We start from the raw sequence: 21,092 nt of genomic DNA, 5'->3' as shown, positions 1-21,092 counted from the left end.
AGAGATTTAAGCTGAAATGTACCTGATTAACCTCTGAGAACTCAGAGAAAAGGAATGATTCAACTTCAAAGTCTTCTCATTCACTTGCCATGAAAACATCATCTCACGCAGAGTATTCATAAATATATATAAATATATGACTTCAAGGCTGGTGGGCAGACTGTTATACATTGCCTATTAAAACGGTGATAACTATTAACACAATTTCTCCGTGTTTATTTTAAAGTCGTAATTAACGGGCTTACTAAAATAAGCCTAAGCAAATGGGGGCTCTGTGCATACTGCACATGCCTTGATGCTTTAAATTTGTTTGTACAGCTGTGAGATTCTCAAATTAACTATCTGTCAGGAAAAGTGAAATACTGCCAGGACAGCTTGGAGATGAAATCCAAGCCTATGGGAGAAAATTACAAAATGGCATCCTGTGACATGAATCACTTTTATGGAATAACTCCTGCTGTAATAAGTCTGTAGTTTCTAGACAGCAGATCATTAGCAGCAGCCCAGGTAGTTTCAGGAACTTACTACAAATGTTCAGCATTTATTAAAATGAATATCAGTCATCTCCTTGCCGTTTCAGACATGTACATGAATTGGTTTACTTATGACAGTAAAAGCTCCAAATATTTCTCTAAACACATATGGAATAGTCACATTAGTCTAATGCTGCGCTCCCTAATTAACATTTCTATTTTCATTCAAAATTCAAAGTTTCACCTGCCTAAAGCAAGAGATCAAAAACAACGCCAACATTGTCCAAACCCTCAGGTTTTGAAGCATGCTAGACTAGAAGACTGTCTTTTGGAGACCGCAAACAAATCTAGCACTCAACATCCTTTGTAATCAACTACTGTTAAGTTTTTCATGTTTAGAAACTGAAATGCTTTAAATCATGTACTATTGTATGATTAACTAATCTAACGCCACAGGTTAGATATGTAGTCTCACGACAGATGTATTTAGGGTATCTGTTCTGACACCCAACAGTATTTATAATGGCATTAAGCTTAGGTGGGCAATGAGAATATAAGGCGTAAATGGCATCAGAAGCTGCCAAACTAAAGTGCGTATTATTCCTCTGGGTAACAGATAGGAAGTACTCTCTGATCTGAGTGATATTTTTAGCTGTAAAGATTCGGTCCTAAAGAGGGGAGATTATGTTTCTGTATATAGAGCTATAAGTACAATTTATTTTAATTTATTTGAAGTTTGAACCTTGTGAAAAGATAGATACCTTGTTGCACAGCCAGCAAGGCATTCATCCCCATGAAGTTATAAGCCACTGAAACACCCTACTGGGTGACCAAGGAACTAACTAGCATAGACCAACCATAAGTGGGTATCCAGGGAAGACTAAGACAACAGCATGCATAACATTTCTCAGCACATACTCAGGCATTAATCACTTTACACAAGGGGACAGCAGATAGGGTTTCAGTGCATTCATTACCTTGTTTAGTGCTTTCCTGAATCCAGGTTAACTTTAAGACTGCATATCTGCTTCATATAGAACCCCCTATTTTTTGTTTGGCTCCTTAACTTAAATTAGATATCACAGTTCCATATAGAGAACATCTGCCACACCACCATGATTTTGAAGGTTCCATCACATGCACTGCTGATTCTTCCTGCACTAAGAATCCTAACCTGTTTAGTCATTCTACATAAAAGGCTACTCTACTGATCTTCATTGTCTTCCTCTGACTCTACTTTTTGCACTGTGCATCTCTTAATTGGCTTTCCAGTTTCTTAAAGCTATATTCCCAAAGTCATATTACCAGCAGCTTCCTTACTCTTTTGATATTATCTCAAGCATCCAAAGGCATCTCCACACCACACAAACAGGAAGAGTTTATATCAATACCAGCACGTTCCTTCCAGATTTAGTAGACCTGAATTTTGGGAGACACAGCCTTTTTCATTTATGCTTTCTTAATTTATTTCTAAGGCAGAAAGACAGATGCTGACCTAGGGGGTTCCCTAAAGACACAGAATTCAGTTCTCTCTCATGAGAGAGGAAGTCATCAAGTTTCATTAAGAAAGAAATGCAAGACTGACAACGAATAAAAACTTATTGCCAAGAAGTTCAATCAGAGGCAATAGGATTTAACCTCTGGCTTCTGTAAAGTACTGCAATATAGACTTCAGAAATAATTGCAAACAACTAACAAGTCAGTGTATGCACTATTAGTTTTCACTTGACTTCTTACATGTATTGCCATCACTGCTGAACTAACCAGACAGCTTCAAAGACCTGAAAAAGCAAATTCATGAACAGCAGCATATATCAAACTGGAATGGAATATATATGTATATAATCAAAATAGAATGGAATATATCATCTTCCTCTAAGACAAAACTAAACCCAATTATATGGAGCTTTGCCAACTAGGAAGTAGCCCATATATAAGGAAAGCAGACAAAATCTCTAGATTGGTGAGGGATTTAATAGGAAGATTCCCCCCCACCCCCCTAGTATATATATCCTCAGCCTTATCCTGTCTCCTCAATCAGTTGCACCTCAGTGCTGCCTGCAAATTGATTCTTCTGGCAGCCACTCATTTACTATTAGTCTGCATCGATCTAAAAATCTCAAATAAATAAATAAAATCTATGGATAAAAATCTCTGTATGTATTTTGGCAGAGACTGGTACCTACAGAACTCCCACCTACCAGTGAAGTCTTTTGCTGCAAAGCACCTTGTTGAAAGACTAATATTTCTGTTTTCCTGTTCAGGGTAATGTCAAATGGCTCCAAAGTTCCACATATATTATTAACAGAGTGCATAATAATAATAATAATTCCGAGGAGGATTTTGGAATTCTTACTATGCTAAATTTCATACAGTATAATCTCCTTATATATTTCCTTGGCACCACAAGTCAGATTTTCCAATTTGCAGACGATCCATATTGCTTGAGATTGCTACACAGGGATTTACAGTCTGAAAGGATAAATAGTTCCCTAATAGCCTACAATGACACAAATGCTATTAAAAATTCAAAGAAATGGCAGAGAAATAAGTATGAAATAATATATTTTGGTAAAACTGCAGCAGAGTAGAATGTTTTCCCATTTAATTGCACTGCCTGTTTTAACAGCTTGACAAACAACAACAACCAAAAAATGCCAACACATTTTAGTGATTCCAATATATAGGATTACAAAAGTTCAATTGGCTCCTAATGCAACTTCAGTTCAAAAAAAGCAGGGGGGGAGGGATCAGCTATCTGAAGTATGGTCAGACGTATGATCAGACAAGGAAGTTAATGTAAGAACAAAGATCTGGTTCTTTCCAGAAGCAGAACAACTCCGAAACTTATGGGTAATCACTGAAGCTTTTAGTAGCTTTTATTAATAACACTACCTTTCTACAAATAAGTACAAATAATCACTACCAAGCGATACCTTTTTCTGCCTAGTTAGTTCCTAAGTTCAACCCAACATAACACGTATTTTTTTCCTCAGCTTGGAAGTTACCAAGACACTAACGGGCCACCTCTTAGGTGAAGACAGCCTGGACCACATTATAGGGAGGAATTCAGAAGTCAGCCAGTACTTCCACTAGCTAAATTTGGTTACCAGTTCAAATACAGAATATGAGTTCCATCTGTCTTTTCCTCCATTATAGAAGTAGCATTGCCTCTCTCTTTGATTTACTTCTTGTCTTTTTTCCTCCCAGTTATCTATCCCATCCTTTCTCTTTCTGGCAGTAAAATAAGCAGAAGACAGAAAGACAAAAAAAAAACAGTGCTCCCCTAAACAAACACAAAAGCCTGCAGTAAGTTAAAAATGAAGCCTGCTTTAGAACAAACAATTTCTCCTGCAACAACTATGAGAAAAACAACTTAAAGAAGCTGCACTTGACAATGCTGTCAGTTCTCAGAACTGCTGATACAATTTATGCTGTGTCCTGATTTCTGCTATAGACATGTTGTGAGAACATCAAGAACAGATGGTGCATTTTTTTTGTTTGTTTCCTGCTCTTAGGTTTGTTGTTTTTTTTTTTCCCCTATTTTTAACATATTGAGTATCTACCTTTTATTAACCTTCCTTGAAAAGGAAGATTAACCTGAATTCAACCAGATCAACCAGAGAAATAAAAACAGGTTCAGAGCAACTGAATTGATGTAATTGTCAATAACCTCACCTAACCTGTCCCAAAGAGATGCTCGCTGCACTCTTTAATTTCTCCCAGTAAGACTGACCTATGGCTGCGATCAAGTGAGAGCTTAATGCTCTTGATCTTTGCTAAGCTCTTCCATATCTTCTGAAGGTTTACGTTTTCCACAATATGTCTGCAACTCCGAATCCCTTCCAGTACACCACAGGAACTTTAAACTCTGGACACCTAACTGCAGAATTGTGTTACTGGACTCTTTGGAGCTGTTTGAAGAGGAAATGGCACCTCCCACTGCTCCTTAATATTCCTCCTTGCAAATACATACAAGGACTGTATTTTCCCTATTAGCTACCATATCACACTGATAGATCTTGTTTGATATCTTGTGTTCCACAGGTAACAAGTTGTTTTTGAGTATCTTCCTTGTATTATTACTTCATAATTATTGAAGAAACACTCATTTCTCCCAGTTTTACATTATCTTTTTCTCTACATGAAGAATTACCGCCCTGTTCATTGAAAGAGGCACCATAAATGAAAACTTTTAATTGCAAAATATGACATGCTAGAATAGTTAACAACACTTACTTTGCCAGGTTTGTTTGCCTCAAAGCTGTTTTCTTTAAATTTCTCCTGCAGGGTCTCAGCTAACCGACAAAGCAAGGCACCATTATCCAATCTCTCCATAAAGGTTTCTGCTGTTATTTCTCTACCTGAACAGCAAGCAGAAAGTTAGCATGGCAAACAGTGTGCAGCGGTATAGATGGCACTTGTTTTAAGAAAAAACAAACAAACAAACAGACTAACAAACAAAAAACACTAACAAACAAATGGGCACATTCTAAATGCACTGAAATCAAAAGAAATTTGGACAACAACTCAAAGCATACTTGAATTGAACAACTAGCATTTCTAATCTCACTACTACATCTCCAGTACACATACAGCGAATTTTAAGATAACATGCTTTCCTTGGGAAGGCTTGTGCTACTTGAAAAATAATTCTAGCCTTTAAGAACTCCTATCTCTCTTTTTTAGGAAATTCCAGTGCTTTCAGCAAACACACAGTGTAGTAGGCAGGTGATTTATACTACCATACGTGGGTAGTGATAGCATAAATATTGCTAACACTTTCAATGCAGTTTATTTTGTAGCAAACCATACAATGAAGGAAAGGGAAGTGTTCAGTCAAAGACCTGGTTCTGCAGGAGGGTGACTGCAGTACGAAACGTTTCATGCTATGTTTCATCGCTCCACCCCAGCTTGAGCAGAGCAGGTAGCCAATGGTATCACCACAATCCCAGCAGTCCCATGATATTCAAACTATGTGAGAAAGGCCAGATGAGAGGGGAATCTTTTGCCACCACAAACTGATATCTCAGAATCACGCCATCATTTCCAAATCATCGTATTTATAATTCTTTAAAGCTTTTCACAATAATACTGAAAAACTTGCTTTCACTTTGGACTCAACTGTAGCAAGCCACTGGATTGTTCAGCGTTCTTCTACCATTAAAGCATCAAGAACTCAATAATGCTCTTACTATTAAAATATATATATTTAATGTTACTTGCAGACATCATTTGGGAAATGGAGTGCACCAAGCAATTCCTTTTACATAAGCTGTTACACAGCATTCAGAAGCAAATATTATTAGTAAGAGTAGCTCCTCATTCCAATCTCATCTACTCCTGCTAATCAAAGCTGACTTCTTATAACAACAGGTAGAAACCTGCTTAATGCTGGTTCATTTTCTTCGCCACAAATCTATGACCAACAACCATCCTCCCAACTAAACCACTTTTATATATATTTAAGTTAGTATAGGGAAATGTGACTTCCATGAGGCATCTGTTTAGATCTGGTTCACAGCACTTCTGCCTAAGAAAAAAACTAGGAAAATCACAAAAAAAAGGTTAAATGAATTAAATCTTTTCTATGCCTTTTAATAGAGAAGAGAGGGGCAAACAGTCAAAAATAAAAATGAAAGAGATAATTAAAGATTTCTATTATACTCCTGCAATATATTATGAGTATACTGTCACCTAGTAATCAGTATCACTTACAACACAAAATAGTGTAGCACTGTAGAGTCATATATCTAAAAAAGCTAACAAAAATTATTTGTGTAGGCTTTTACCTAAAAATTGTTAGATACTTCACCATTCTTTAGGCAAAATAAACTGCCAGTCATTTCAGTTTGGACAGTTACAAACCAAAGATTAAGATCCATGTGGCAAATCAGTTTCATATACAACCTTTCCTTTCTTTCCCCCTCCCTTTAATTCTCTCTGCCACACAACCCACTCTATGATTCCCCTATACCTAAATTACTTCTCCAGGCAGAAGAGCAGTAGCAGCTCTACAGACACTCAACACAATGGTAGTTTATATGCAACTGTCATTACTTTAGCTGTACCTCCAATTCAGCTGAAGTCAGGTCTGAAACTGACAGCCCACAGATTAGAATCATTCTGGCATATTTTTTCCCTAGTTTGCTTTTATAGCAAAGGTTTAGAAGCCATTAGAAATCTAAAACTGGAAAACTACTGAGTCATAGGAAAAGCTTTATTTTTGTTTAATAATAAGACTTTTCAATAAGCTCATTTTTTACTAAACTATGCTTCGGACATTTTCAAACCATAGAAGGTTTTATTTTGTTTTAAGATGCACTTTTGCACAAGGGAAACAAAACTCATGTCACAGACATCCACTCTGTCCTATGTCTTATAGATTTATAGGTTTATTATTCTACCAGTCAAAAAAAAAAAAAAAAAAAAAGCCTATTTAAAACTATCTTCTCATTTAATACACATGGAAAGAAATCTTCTATCTTCTGCTGAGATTTAACAATACATTCACACTATTTTTAATACTGAACTGCATTAGCAGTTTGGTCACTGCATATTGTATGCTAAGCTAAGAGTATTGTAGTTCTGTTCCCTTTTACAAAAGCTGAAAGAATTAGTTTTGAATTGAACATCTGTATCCAATGAAAAATATATTAGGTGTCAGCTTTCAATTCACTGTATTTTATGGCTCCAAGAGGTGGCATTTCTTTGCTAAAACAGACACTGACATATTTAACAGTTGAAATGTATTGATTCAAATGAGAGCAGTGTTCATAGCCTGAGGGAAAAACAGGCTCTGTGTATTTGTAAGGAAAAAACATTAAGCTCCATTAAAAATGGATAACTCCCCCTATAATTACAAGAAAGCAGTCACAATGTTTTTATAGAATGGTAATAACATTAAATACAATAAAAAAAAAAAACAACACACAGGAGTATGAAGGCCTTCTCAAAACTTGCAAATATTACTTACCCCTTCTTATGTTGCACAGGCCAAATGCCCCTTAAAAAAGACAAACCCTTTTACCAGAAGGGTAAGAAGCCCATACCTAGCTTGTGCATCCAAGTGGTTGAGAATGTGGGCCTCCAGACAACCAGAACCTTTAGTAAAGTGGAGAGGGACTCAAACCTTAAAGCTAGTACCCAAGTCTAGTTGTTCCTCTACTATACCAGTTTGTTCTTTTGCACTAACTTCAGTAACTATAATGCAGAAACAGCCTCAAAACTAGCTGATGAACTACTTTATGGAAGCATATAATTGTTTGATTTGGAAGGAAGCTTTAAAGGTCATCTAGAACAACTCTCCTGAGATGAACAGGGACACCCACAACACAATCAGGTGCTCAGAACCCAGTCCAGTCTGACCTTGCATGTCTCCAGGGCTTCCATCCCCTCACTGGGCAAACTTGTTCCAGTGCTTCACTACCCTTACTGTAATATATATATATAAATAAATATATGTAAATATATATATAAATAAATATTTATTTACATATATATTTACATAAGTGCATGTGTGTGTGTGTGTATATATATATATATAAAAGTATCAAATCTAAATTTCCACTCTTTTAGTTTGAAACCAAAAGATTAAATGTTTCAATGGTAACACCAAACTAATAGTTTAAAACCAGAAATCTTTTACTCAGATGAATCTCTGGAATATATCAGTGGAAGGATGAGCTTCTACAGTACTGAGCCAGCAATGGAAGTATTCCTTTTGACCATCAACTCCTTTGGCATTTAAACCCAAGGTAACAAAACACAAATACAAATAGGGGAGAAAAGAGGCAACAATTTTATGTAAATTAAAAAAGTGGATCTTTTTGGACAAAAAGGTTGCTGTGTATCATTGAAAAGCAAAGATCAAGAGGAGTAACGTTGATAGAATTGACATTATTATTTAAATGGAATGTACAAACAATCTCAAATACATGCTGATACTAAAGAAAATTATCAAGCCTCTCAGCTGAAAAAGAAGCAGCTCTAGAAATACTCATGGGTACTTATTTACCTGTATTTTCCACTGGCTTTAGCTGAACACATTGCTGTTGAAAATAAAAGGATGGTTACAAGATCTTCTTAGAGAGATGCCTGAGCTGAAGCAGGTTTTGCCTTAATGAGGAGTTTAAGAAACACGGTTTTTCTGCCTGAGACGTTCCACCTTTCTTCCTCCAAATTTTACACCTCTTTCAACATCATTTTCCAAGCCAACCTGTAACTGAATGCCTCTTAAATTCTCTCCTTTTCTCCAAGTCTACTCCACTTTTGCATCTGAACAAGCAATTTGCATACGCCTCATGCAATGTGCAACTTTTACTTGTCCTCATCCTCAACATTTTGCAGCCTCCAGCCCCTTACCAATGAGTTTCTGAATTTCTGCTATGAAGAGGTCACAGCATTTATATCATGGAGCCCAGTTATGTTGCCATAGTCAACGAACGTATTACAGATCTACTCTATGTGGTCCTAGGTGCTAAACAAAGCTGGATGAAATAAGTTTTGGTATTGTGATCATCTGAATCTGGTAAGTGCGCTCAAGAACAAGAAAAAAGATAAAATGAGACAGTATCAGAAGACACAGAAGATGGCAAATGTTATTTGCTGTCAAACAGCCATTTTGCCTCTGCTAGAATATTAGTATGGCCAAACATTTCTAATCCTTACACGAAATTTGCTCAAGATAGAACATGTACCTGGAAGAGGATCCTACTATAAATACATACATTATCGAACCAGTTTAGAAAGCATTAGCAGCAAAAGTGTTGCTGAGTGCTTCATTGGTTCCATACACAGTAAAAAGAAGATTTAGGAGATGACCTTGATTTGCAAGACAATTGATGGAAATATCTCCTTAACTTTTTCACAATAGTGTTCTCTCAGCCAGCAGGGAGAAGCGAGGCTGAGAGCTGCAACATTCACTGCTTCACTCCTCTTGCCTGCTGCAATGCTGAGATGCCTCACTATGAAAATATGATGCTCTGCAGCATAATACGAGCCACTTCCCTCTGCAACATCTGCAGCATTCCTTAATGCAAAGTACGTTTTCTCTATGGAGAGGAGGAAAAAATAAAATAAAAAAGAACAGAAGAGGGGAAAAAGCACAGAATCATAGAATTGCTCAGGTTGGAAAAAGCCTGAAATATCATTGAGTCCAACTGCAACCTAACCATGCTACCCTAACTCTAACAATCCTCTGCTAAATCATGTCCTTGAGCATCGCATGCAACTGTTTGGATATCCTCTTTGGATAACGTGAAATAAGAGTTCAAGCAGGTATTTACAACAAGGTAACAGCATGCTATAAATTCATACCAATTTTATCCCACAGCCACATGCTTGTGTGTCCCTCCTCCCGTGAAAGTTAACCCCAATTATAAAGTAATTAAACCAAATTTGAACTCTGAGTGAATATAGAAAGTATGTTAATACATCCGTTCAGTTACACTTCATTTATTTTGACTGAATTTTAACTTAATTCATTTGAATAACAATGTATACACAGGAATTTGAAGCACTTTAACAAATCACTGTAACTTCAGCTCTTCACAACAAGCTGAGAAAATAAGAACTTGCATGTGAGAAGGTGTTGGGGAATGCATTATGCAAATGAGCTGTGCATGTTGCTTAATTAAAAGAAGGCTGTGCCCATTTACTTACACAGTGAAGAGTTTGGTGTCCATATGAAAAATCAGATCTTTAATTACAGTTGGCATTTCGGAACCTCCTGCTGGTCGCTACTTTCTTACTAAAAAAGTGACCTCATTCCTAAACTCGTCACTGGAAGAACTCTGTTAGGAGCTGCAAACAAGCTTCTGTTTGTTTTAGTGGGCCTCACTAGAACTTCACTGTTTAAAAGTCTTTAAGCAATATATTCAGTCGTTAACAAAATGGTCTGCTTCTGATTCAAAAAGCAGCCTTTTGGATTGCCTCCTTGTGGCAATTATCGCAAAAAGGCAGGGTTTCTGGATTTTCACCTGGCTTTGCTTGGACAATACTTTGAATTTGTTAATTTAAGGTGTCAGTTTCACAACTATAAGTTCAGAACTATTCCAATAATAATATTTGTACTGCCTATCTGAAGATACTGTAGTGTAAGGGCATTCTACTTACACACTGTTTTTCTATGTTCATCATAGCTTAATATTACTTTGCTTTATCTTCAGCAAAAGAAATATAATATTTTAGAACATGAGAAGAAAAGGCACCCTATCATTGTATGATATCAACGACTAAATTCAACTGCAACTATAGCCAAGATAAAACACTGCCTACTTTCTGACCAAAGCAGATTTCCATAAGAAAAATAATCCCAATTTTAAAAATGCTCTTCCAACTTTGCCTCCAAAAACATCAACTGAATGTCACCTTGTCTAAAACAGTTTCTCCTCATTGATTAAAAAGAACACCTGCTGATGCGTTTCTCTTCAGATGAGGAGTTTACAAGTTTTATATCACTTAAATCACATATTTCTTGGTAGAATTGCCATCAGCAATTGGTTTCTGCTTCATGCATCAGGAGATACAACCGCAACCAGAAAATCTCCAGGTCCCAGCTGCAACTTCTGGGTCAGATCCCTCAACACACAAGGTTCTGCAAGTCTTCACATGCATTGCATTGAACAACAATTATCCACAACTAGACTGCTTGGTCAGTGAAAAACTATCTAATGGGTTCATTTATTCAAGGAATTTAATGCACTCAGAGTCTGTGGAACGTCTCCCAATCAAAAATAGGATGTAACTGATGGCAGGAAGTAGCAACATCCAGCTTAATTATACTAGCACATAAAACCCATATGAAAGTCAATTTAAATGGCAATTTGGGGAAAAATAAATGTGAGGACAGTACATGTTCAATTACATTACTTCCAGAACTGTCTAGAATAACTATTCATGAGTATTTCTAACTCATTAGAAGTTGTTCTAGGTGGGATTAGCTGGTTAATCCTAACTATTTTTGAAGCACAACATAGCCTGAAGATTTTCATTCTGGTAGAATTCTCATACTGTCCAGCAATTCTATTTCTCATATCTTACCCAGTAAGTTTGTGAGCCACAGGGCCAAATCCTCTTTCATCGGCAATAAGTTGGCCTCATGTCTGCTGGCAAGCCACTGACTGTATTGGTGCATATCAGAGAGGCCAGGCCCACGTGCTTTTGGGCTCAGAGCAGTGCACATTGCTTATCCACTGGTTGTACCTGTTTTAGTACTTCTTGAAAAAGAAAAAAAGAAACAAACACGTAAATCAACACAGCAAATAAAATTTACAGATCCACTTTTTAACATGGCTATAGACAATAGCTTTAACTATGACTGTGAGAAATCATACATCAGACAAAGAAATGTGGGTGTAATACATGAACGCAGCATCTACGACTGAGGTTTTATTAATGGTTCAATTTAAGTGATTAAATCACGTAGATCAATTTCCATTTCATTTCTACTCACCCAGCTACATGTTATCAACCCATAACCAAGTATTGCACAAAGAACGTTTAAAATCCAAAAGAAAACAAGGATTTCACAGAAAACCAGCCAACTCAGAACAGTGCCTGATCCAATATCCATTCAAAATAAATTGAAAGTTTCAGCCATCTTTGGATCAGGCCCAAGAAAAACATGTGAACAACTAAGTTACGCTACTGCACAGACTTGCTAACAAATAGCAAATGTAGTTACCAAGTAGAATCCCTGTAATCTGCACCTTTAGAATAATTAAAGCAAAATTCAAGATGTATATGAAGAATAACATACTTTCTTCAGAAAGCAGCACAACAGCTCAGGCTGATTACCCACCACATTTCCTACTTCCATCTTTTATACAAATATCCTCTGCTTCGGTGGCAATGTGTGGAAACATAGGTTTCAGGTAAGGCAATACGTCATGTGTTAAATATTAGTTAAGTGTTCGACTCCTGGTGCAGCCAGAGACGTTAGGCCCACTGGACCTATATTCGCATTCCTGAAGGGATAATTCTCCCCTCTGTGGCACAAGTGTGCTAAAGAAAGAGGTTATGTTTTACTGAAAAGAAAATCAGACCTGAACTCTATTGCTTATAGCAGTCAGCTGGGTTACTTTATTGTACTTAACCACAGTTAGTATGGATCAGTTGGAAAAATAGGTGAAGTGGGGCAGGTGACTTCAGCTTACAAATCACTGCAAACACTGTTTCTTTCTTTCAGTTAGGTAAGAGTCGTTAAGAAAGACAAGACAGACAGACAGACAGAAAGACAGACAGACAGACAGACAGACAGACAGACAGAAAGACAGACAGAAAGACAGACAGAAAGACAGACAGAAAGACAGACAGAAAGACAGACAGAAAGACAGACAGAAGCCATTTGTTATACTATTCCACTGAAACCTGGAACTAAAAGTGTAAATAAGTAAATCCTTTGCCAAAAAGAAAAATGCACACTGAATACAAAAAGCAATTGCAATAAAACTGTTCTGCAAACTACATTTCCAAATACATGAAAAAGCCAGTTGGGATATGCAATGTTTACCTTAAAATTGTACAGCATTTTCTAAACCACAGCATGGCTAAATAAACTCATTTTTCCTCAAAAATATCTACTTATATCATGTTGAGAGCACCAAACTCCTTACCCCAAATCCTGAAATGGCAGTTGCCTTTGGAGTAGGTAAACACAGCTTTCACTGTGAATATCTCGCTCACTGAAATCAGTTTTTCTAAGTCAATAAAATCAGTAGATATCCTCAAGTATCAAAGTTCCTTTGGAAGCATTTGAATTTTAGATCTTCACTCTGGATAATCAGAAACACAATCAAAATAGATAACTAATTGCACCTTATCATCAATGATTACACAGGAACAAAACAGGTAAAAATTACACGCTTGCTTTACAGAAAAATGAGAATAAAAATCCTTATGGTAACTTTTTTGCGTGTGATTTCTGGAGCAGGATTGTCTTAAAAAGAAATATCTAGAAAATGGACCTCTTCACTGAAAGCATTTTCAAGTTTCTTACAGGCTTTGAGGAGAGGGTTGGAGTAGATGATCCCTGGAGATTCCTTCCAGCCTGAATTATTGTGCTATTTTACATTTCAGGGATGCACACAAACATTTCACCATGAGACCCTAAGGGTTTGTCTGCTTCCACAGCAGGTTCTCACAAGGTGCACATCCTGAGCTGGGGTCTGTTAACAGGTATTCCTGGGAGACAACATTCTGTTCAGGAAAGGTACAGCAGCCTCTCTGTCTCTAACAGCTTATATGTGGAATTTAGAGTTAATGTATAACCACCAACATGATAACATGCTGACAGCCAGTTACTATATAGGCTGTTGCCAGCAGCAAGGCAGGAGTAATCCTATGGTCTGAAAACTGCCTTTTTTTTGCCGTTGTTTGTTTCAAGGCTTCCGGAAGAGGTACAGGGAAACAATCTGCGTTTCCCTTGTCAGTCTGTGAAACAAGCACTGCAGTAAGTCTACACTTCAAACCAATCTCTGTGATCAGAGAATTGAGGGATTTGAGACATTACTTCAGTTTGGCTCTAAAATGAATAGCTATCTTTAAATATGCATCATAATGACCTACATCTTGTTTCACCAAACAGCAGCCAGGCCATATGAAGTTCAAGAAATCTCTGAGTCTCACTGCAGAAAGAAAAGTGGGAGGAACAAGAGCTCCAACTGATGACTGAAGGGTGCAGGGGTGCTGGAGTTCAGCAGTTCCTTGGCTAGTAAGAGCTGAAATCCTGGCTGGGACACTGATTCCCAGAGTAGGAAAGGAAGGAAAGAAGGGAAAGACAAATAAAATGAGGTGAGAAAAACAGCTGTAAATTGAGAATGACTGTCAGCTCTGCTCTGGGATTGGAATAGCAGTCTGCTTGAAACAGTAGTCCTGAATTAACAATAATTACTGAAATAGTGTAGGCTACTTTGTGGAGCTGGCATACAAAGCAAGGACAGAAGAATGAGAAAGTTAATATTGATTATGACTCTTCACTAAGAACCCCAATGAATCACAGGTGAACTAACACACAGTCCAACTTGATCTCTTTGCAAGCTTATTTCTGACACCATGTTGTCTTCTTTCTCCTTTATCCCCCTACTTCCCTGAGAATGAGCCTTCAGCCTTTAAGAAACGAAGCATAACTTGCTTCCTGTCAAAAATTCCATTGGAGATAGCATGTTAGCGATCAGATTACATAAGCACTTCAGAAACTGTCAGACTCCTAAATATCCTTTATGCAAACACTGGCTGATAGTGAACTCCTAAGTGTGGCTTAAGCCACCACAATATTTCAGTGAAGTACCTACTCATCAGCTTGGGGAAGGAATAAAAGCTCTGCAGAGATCTTACAGTAGCCTTCAAGGGGGCTTACAAGAAAGATGGGGGAGAGTAACAAGAGGACAAGGAGCTGTGGTTTTAAACTAACCCCTGTTCCTAGAGGTGTTCAAGACCAGGCTGGATGGGGCTTTGGGCAGCCTGACCACTAGCAAGGTGCTCCTGCTCATAGCAAAGGGGTTGCAACTGCACAAACCTCAAGGTCCCTTCCAACCCAAACTAGTTTATTTGTCTACACCATCATCTCACCTCCTTCCATCATCTTAGTATGTTTACTTCTTGGTGACCTGCAGAGAATTTTACTGATAATTCAGCACTGAGCAATTTGGTAAGAGAAAACAACTATCCTGCCACGGAGAGAGACAGTAGTGTTCAAGGGTACACCGACACAGCTAAGGAGGCAACCCTCATTGGCTCCAACAACCATTTCATCCTTTCCTCTTGGCAGACACGAGGTATGAACAAAGCAGCCAGAAAAATACTGTTTTTCCTAAACTCGCTACTTTCTAATAGTACTGTCAACTTATTACATATGTAGCTCTTTAAAATTAGCCAACACAAACAACAAATATCTCATTTTATAGAAAGCTACGCTCTTCTAGAAGCTGCTGTACTGACATAAGGTATGTATAAGTAGCTTTAAAGCTTCCCTCTATATGTTTTTCTCCTCAACAAGCTATTTATTTTCCCTGCTATTCTGAAGACAGACCAGGAGAGGTCTTTAGCTACTCCTCATTGTTTTGTTACAGGTTATATCTTACTCCTCCCCCCACCCCACCCCCACACTTCTGTCAATAAGAGGAAGACATCTCAAATTCTCAGACTTATTGTCTAGCTGAAGAATTCCATGTGGGATAGTTTACAGTACACACAAAGACTTGTAACAGATTCAATACACTCAAAGATTATATTTCTCTCTGCTTACTTCTATCAAACAGAGAAGTTCTTATTTTGTTTTACAGTGGCACATTTAGTTTTGTGTTTATTGTAGCTCACTGCTTGTATTTTGCCAGCAATGTAACTTACACTGTCTGCTGTTATTGATGATCAGGTCAAAGCAATGACAATCAAACAAGTAATCTTCTGTTATTCCACTGGCTTTTGGAGGGGCTAACTGGAACAACAAAAGGATTCAACAATGACACACTCTGTACTTAAAACACAGGAATCAAAGATCGCTTCATCTGTAAAGTAAGGCTGGCTGTACAATTAAGTGCTCACAGTTGCATGCATTTGGATTCAATTGCATTTCCTATTCCAACAGCCTTCCCTTCCTTGTAAGATTTTGGTAACACTATACTTCTACAAAGCCAGAGCACTATTATAGAACTGTAGGGCTGGAAGGGACCTCTAGAGATCATCGAGTCCTGAAAAGCAGGATCCCTACAGCAGGCTGCACAGATAGGAGCCCAGGCAGGTCTTGAATATGTCCAGGGAAGGAGAATCCACATTAACATGATGGAAACATTAATTTTACTCTATATAATACAAGTTTGTACTTGTATTTGTATGAACGCATAAATATATGCACACACACACAAAACACACGTGCTCCATCCTGTGAATTAACCAGGCAATTCAGCAACATTTTACTCCAAACCATCAATCCAGCATATTCATATAGTGGCTCATACTGAGTACTTGCTGACCATGCAGTGCTCTATTACACAAGTGTCACTGTTGCTTCAACCTTGCACCTAATCATGATATCTGCCCTCAAATCTAAATAAACAAATGGAGGGTCGAACCATTCCTTTTAACTTGCATCATCATACAGTAATTCCAGCTCAGGGACAAAGTCTTGCTAAGTTATTTTCTCTTTATGATTTGTTTTAAGAATTAGCATAGAATTTAAATAACTCGTGAAACAAGCTTTTTTCTTCCAATTTAGAAGATGACACAACTGTTCATGAAATGGAAAAATTGCAAAGCAAACACAGTACTGTGTTTATAAATCAATCAAATCATCTCTGATGCCAATGTCCTGTATGACATTCCCTTGACACCATACCAGCATGAAAGACACATTGGCTGTGTAGCAGAGACCTGCTTTGGCCCACGTGGGTGCTGCTGCTTATCAGCAAGGTAACTGACTGGCTCCTATCAGTTGGCTACCAAAGCAGAGATATCTAGGGCTGAAAAATCTGCACGTATGCCAATTCAGTGTCCTACTTGCTCCACAAAGCTTAAACAGAAGATGGTAGAGCTCTGCCTTGGAGCTTGGGTTCAGAGACTAATTCAAAAATCTGCACTTAAGCTTCAAGCTTGTGAAATGAGGTTTTCCCTAATATGACAGGGGGGACTGTGTTAGATACCCAGTTGTGGAATTAAAAATAAGCAGACAACTGTGCAATAGCTTTATTGGCACTGGTAGAAAGAGCAGACAGCAACTTAGACAAGAGCAGCAATAGTTTTCTCTGAAGCAACTGTAACTTGAACACTAGACTGCACATTGGCTTTGACAGAGGGGTATCGGCTATAACTGCAGACAATCTCCTGCTGTCTTAGAGAGAAGGTAATGCTATTGGAAAGCAGCCATGCTGGAAAGAGAGGAGACAGAGGATCAAAAGCCAGAACAGAGCTCATGAGTATCTGGCAAGGCTTTCTGCTGGATCTCCCTGCTAGCTCTAATCACCTCAAGCAGATGGAAAAGAACAGAAATTTGAAACTTTACTGAAGTTTAAGTGGACTGCGTGAAGCATTCGCTTACTGTAAGCTGGGTGCAAAAAGAGCTTAAAATAAGACCTAATGTTCAAAAATAAATCTGTAGCAACAAAGCACACATCTGTGCGACGAGAAATGAGGCTGTCCACAAAGTGGGACTCGCACTTGCAGTAGGCACTTTCACATATGCAAGTGCTACTTCTATACACTTAGTGAGTCTAAGCATCAACAGATTTACTGTTGAAAACTGATTCTAGTTTTCATACCTTGTTGTTGACATATTATTTTAGATTTGGAGAGAATAAGTAAAGTTTGCAGACTGAAAACTGCTCTTGGTTTTCTCCATACCCTCAATTACATACATATGCATGGACAGACACACAAAGAGGCAAAAATAACGTACAGGAATGTCTTCCTTTGAGAGCCACGTATATAACTAACAACTTCTGTAATCAATTTTTGTAATGTCAGAACACTTCCCAGTGGCAAGATCTGCCAGACAGTGGAATAACTTCCCTAGGTGGAATCATGAAAGCTCATTTACTTGAGGTACATAAAGAGACTAAAAGCAGCAGCAGGAAGACAACCAGAAACTTGCTACTCACTGGTAGATTTCACTCAACCAATCTTAATCACCTGTAACTCTCAGTTTACTACAAACCAAAAGTCACCTTCCTTTCAGGTTCCATATAGGTAAAAGCAAACTCAATCACTCTTAAAGCTATGATTCTGCCTCTGCATCACAAAGCTTCTATTGGAAAGCTATTGAACAACAGATCATTCTTGTCTGCATTAACTTAAATATGTATATTTATAATCTTACTTTCTTACCACCATAAACAAGAAGATAAAACATAAGCTCACAGATGCAGCAAGTGTATTTCTGAAGGGAAGTTCAATTTTTCTAGTTATTTTATTATCCTTATAAACTAGACCACAACCAATTTAGCCCAAGGTTCCTGGAGCTTTCCCAGCACAACTTGGAGCACACTGTACATGTTGGGAGGGGCACTGGAGGGGAACCACCATCTGAAACTCATTAATCAATTAGAATTTTTAAGGGTTTACATCAAAATGTGATCTACGCTGATAAAGTAAACTTTAATCACAAGAAGCCTTTGTCCTTTACGTTATGAATATGCTTGCTACAGCATGTGCAGTGCTCAGAGCAGAGGATACAGAACCTGGCAAAAACAGCATGCTGATACTTTAAACCTGTAAGGCCCTTGGTCTGAGGCCAGACCAGAATGAAGTTAACCACACAAAAATCTGAGCTAATCATTGAAAGCCTGGATATTTCTAGGACTGTGCCTAGTAGGAATAACTCTATTGCCTTGCTAACGTCTTCTCTTCCAAAAGGAAAGCAATGAGTCTTTCTCGCATAGACCAAAACAAAGCCTTAGAAATACTCTATATGTATTCTAAGCCATTAAAAGTTAGTAGAAAAGAAGTTTCTATTTCCACAAACTGGAGAGGGAAATATACACACACCTGTCACATCACATCTGACAAGGAGGAGAAACATGTCTCTTGCTGCAAGCACACTAGGCAGGCAGTGTTACAAGTTGACTAGTTGACATCAGCTTTGTGTTGAATTACATTTCTGTTCTGAAATCAGCAAGAAGTCTTAATAAAGAGATTTCAAGCAGAGCCAAGAAGGTACTTCAGATTTTAAGTGAAATAAGATCGTGGGCCAAAAGGAAAATGAAGTGATTAAATGTAGTAGCCTGAAGTTAGTATGGACTGCAAGTGTGGGGCCATAACTGACCCTTCTCACTTCTCCTTTCTCTGGGTTCAGGGTGGCTGTGGTTCCACCAGGTACCACAGTATAATGCTGATCAGATACTCTCTTGAACTACACAACGTGAATTTAGGAAGGTCATCTAATTTCTTTTTAAAACACAAAGTACATCACAAAACCACCATAAAACCATGATGTTTTGCACTGCACCTACTTTGCAGCAAAGAAACCATTTGAAACTTAAAATACACGGAAACTGAAGAGGACTTGGTCAGTTTTAATTTCAAAGTACTGCCAGAATAGTGCTAGAGCTGCAGTAAGGTCCCTACCAAGCAGCCCTGCTGGTGCTCTGTAGGGCAAAGCTGATGCACACCTCTACAACAGCGAGCCGAGAAAAGGGAGACGCAAAGAAGGGAAGATGCTGAGACAGATGTTTAGAAATAAACTCTACCCTAAACCAAAGCCAGCCCTTCCCGAAAGCTAAATCCGGAGCCTGGGGAAGTAAGCGAGCACCTGGGCGGCCGCTGATGCCGTGCGAGCCGCCCCCGCCCCACACTTGCCTTTCCCACGCGCGCCGCGATCTCTCCGGCCTCGTCCTCCTGCCCCTGCCTTACCCAGGGCTCCGCCGACCGGCCCCGCAGCCGTGCCGGGAGGAACAGGAGAGGTGCCCGGGTGATTGCCCCGCTCCGCCCCGCGCTCACCCTCCGCCGAGCCCGGCTGCGCTATCCTCGGGGCCTCTCCCCGATACGCCAGAGCTAATAGCTTTGCCATAAGTGCCGCCAGCGCGGCTCCCGGCTCTGCCCCTCGGGGGCAGGACCAAGAGCGGTCGTCGCGGCCCCTCCATGGGATGCCCGGGGGCGGCCCACCAGCGAGTTCCAGCCCAGCCGGCTGTCCTCGGCCAAGCCCCCTCCGCCGACCCTCCCGCACCCCACGCACGCTCTCACGCCGCTTTCAACCTCTGGACGCACAGAGAGGACACCCCTCCCCACCCCCCCAACACAAAAAAAAAGAAAAAAAGAAAAAAGAGATTAAAAAAAAAAAGGGGAGAGAAAGAACGAAGGAAAGCAAGCAAAACCCGCTGCCCTAATTCGCGGGAACGGAAACAAAAGCAGCAGCACCGTGCTGCTAAACGCAACTCACCTTCCCGCTGCCGGCCCCTTTTTCTTTCAACTTGAAGGCAGCCGGCGGAACGCCCTCAATTTAAAGGAGCCTGGGCCGAGGGCTCCTCCGTGGGGTCGGCAACAAGCCCCGACGAGGGGCGCAGGGCCCCCCCTCTGCCTGCCCGCACTCACTCAACTCAGAGCCGCTACTCCTCCGACCCGAGCAGTCCGGCAGCAGCAGCCGCTCCTCATGCTTCTGGCCGCTCCGCTCGGTGCTCTCTTTGGAAAAGACTTTTTCCCTTCAGCCTCTTCCCCCTCACAACCCCATTTCCTATATTTCAGCAGCCCGCGTAGACTGAACGGAAGTTCAGCGTTTGCTTTTCTTTTTTTTGTTTTTTTTTCAGGACTGCAAACGCAGTTGACACTGATTTACCCTTGAAATGCTGTGATATTGGGTTACAGTTCTTGGCAGCAAGTTAGTGCTTAGGTCCATTTCTCTTTCATTATTGCTGCTCTCTTTCCAAGACTGGAGAAGAGAAAGGAAAAAAACTTATCTAAGCTAGAAGTCCCATTTTCTTTAATTGAAATAGTTGTTGCTGGGACTTTGGGGTGCTTAAGGACATCTGTCTGATCATCACTTCTTGAGCCTTCATTTTTCCCCCTCACTATAGGAATACAGTTTCAACTTCACATCTTGGGATGTGCTTCATTCCACGTGTCTCCACAACCACTTCATGCCACCTTGCAGTCTACTTTCAATAAATTCCATGTGCTACTCCAGAATTAATCATT

At 39.3% G+C, this 21,092-nt stretch overlaps 1 protein-coding gene across 15 annotated transcripts in view; it reads right to left on the bottom strand.

Moving 5' to 3' along the window:
• The window catches only part of GAS2 (growth arrest specific 2), a 76,190-nt gene extending 55,533 nt beyond the window's left edge, over positions 1–20,657 (bottom strand). The window contains exons 1-4 of one of the 15 annotated variants that reach the window (XM_015863416.3): positions 20,341–20,657; positions 13,091–13,249; positions 11,517–11,692; positions 4,713–4,837 (exon numbers count right to left, since the gene is read on the bottom strand). In XM_015863416.3, coding sequence (XP_015718902.1) covers positions 4,713–4,837; positions 11,517–11,658 — 267 coding nt within the window. In that variant the 5' untranslated portion in view covers positions 11,659–11,692; positions 13,091–13,249; positions 20,341–20,657. Of the gene's footprint in view, positions 1–4,712; positions 4,838–11,516; positions 11,693–13,090; positions 13,250–15,821; positions 15,910–19,756; positions 20,000–20,340 lie in introns of those variants that run through there. The other 14 variants (XM_085549879.1, XM_085549872.1, XM_085549877.1 and 11 more) reach the window with 14 other exon arrangements.
• Positions 20,658–21,092: the final 435 nt, after the last annotated feature.

The sequence above is a fragment of the Coturnix japonica genome, chromosome 5 (assembly GCF_054131305.1).
Source record: "Coturnix japonica strain WE chromosome 5, WE-NBRP24, whole genome shotgun sequence".
Lineage (NCBI taxonomy): Eukaryota > Metazoa > Chordata > Aves > Galliformes > Phasianidae > Coturnix > Coturnix japonica.
Note: the sequence above shows the minus strand (reverse complement) of the source record. Positions and strands in the feature narration are given on the sequence as shown.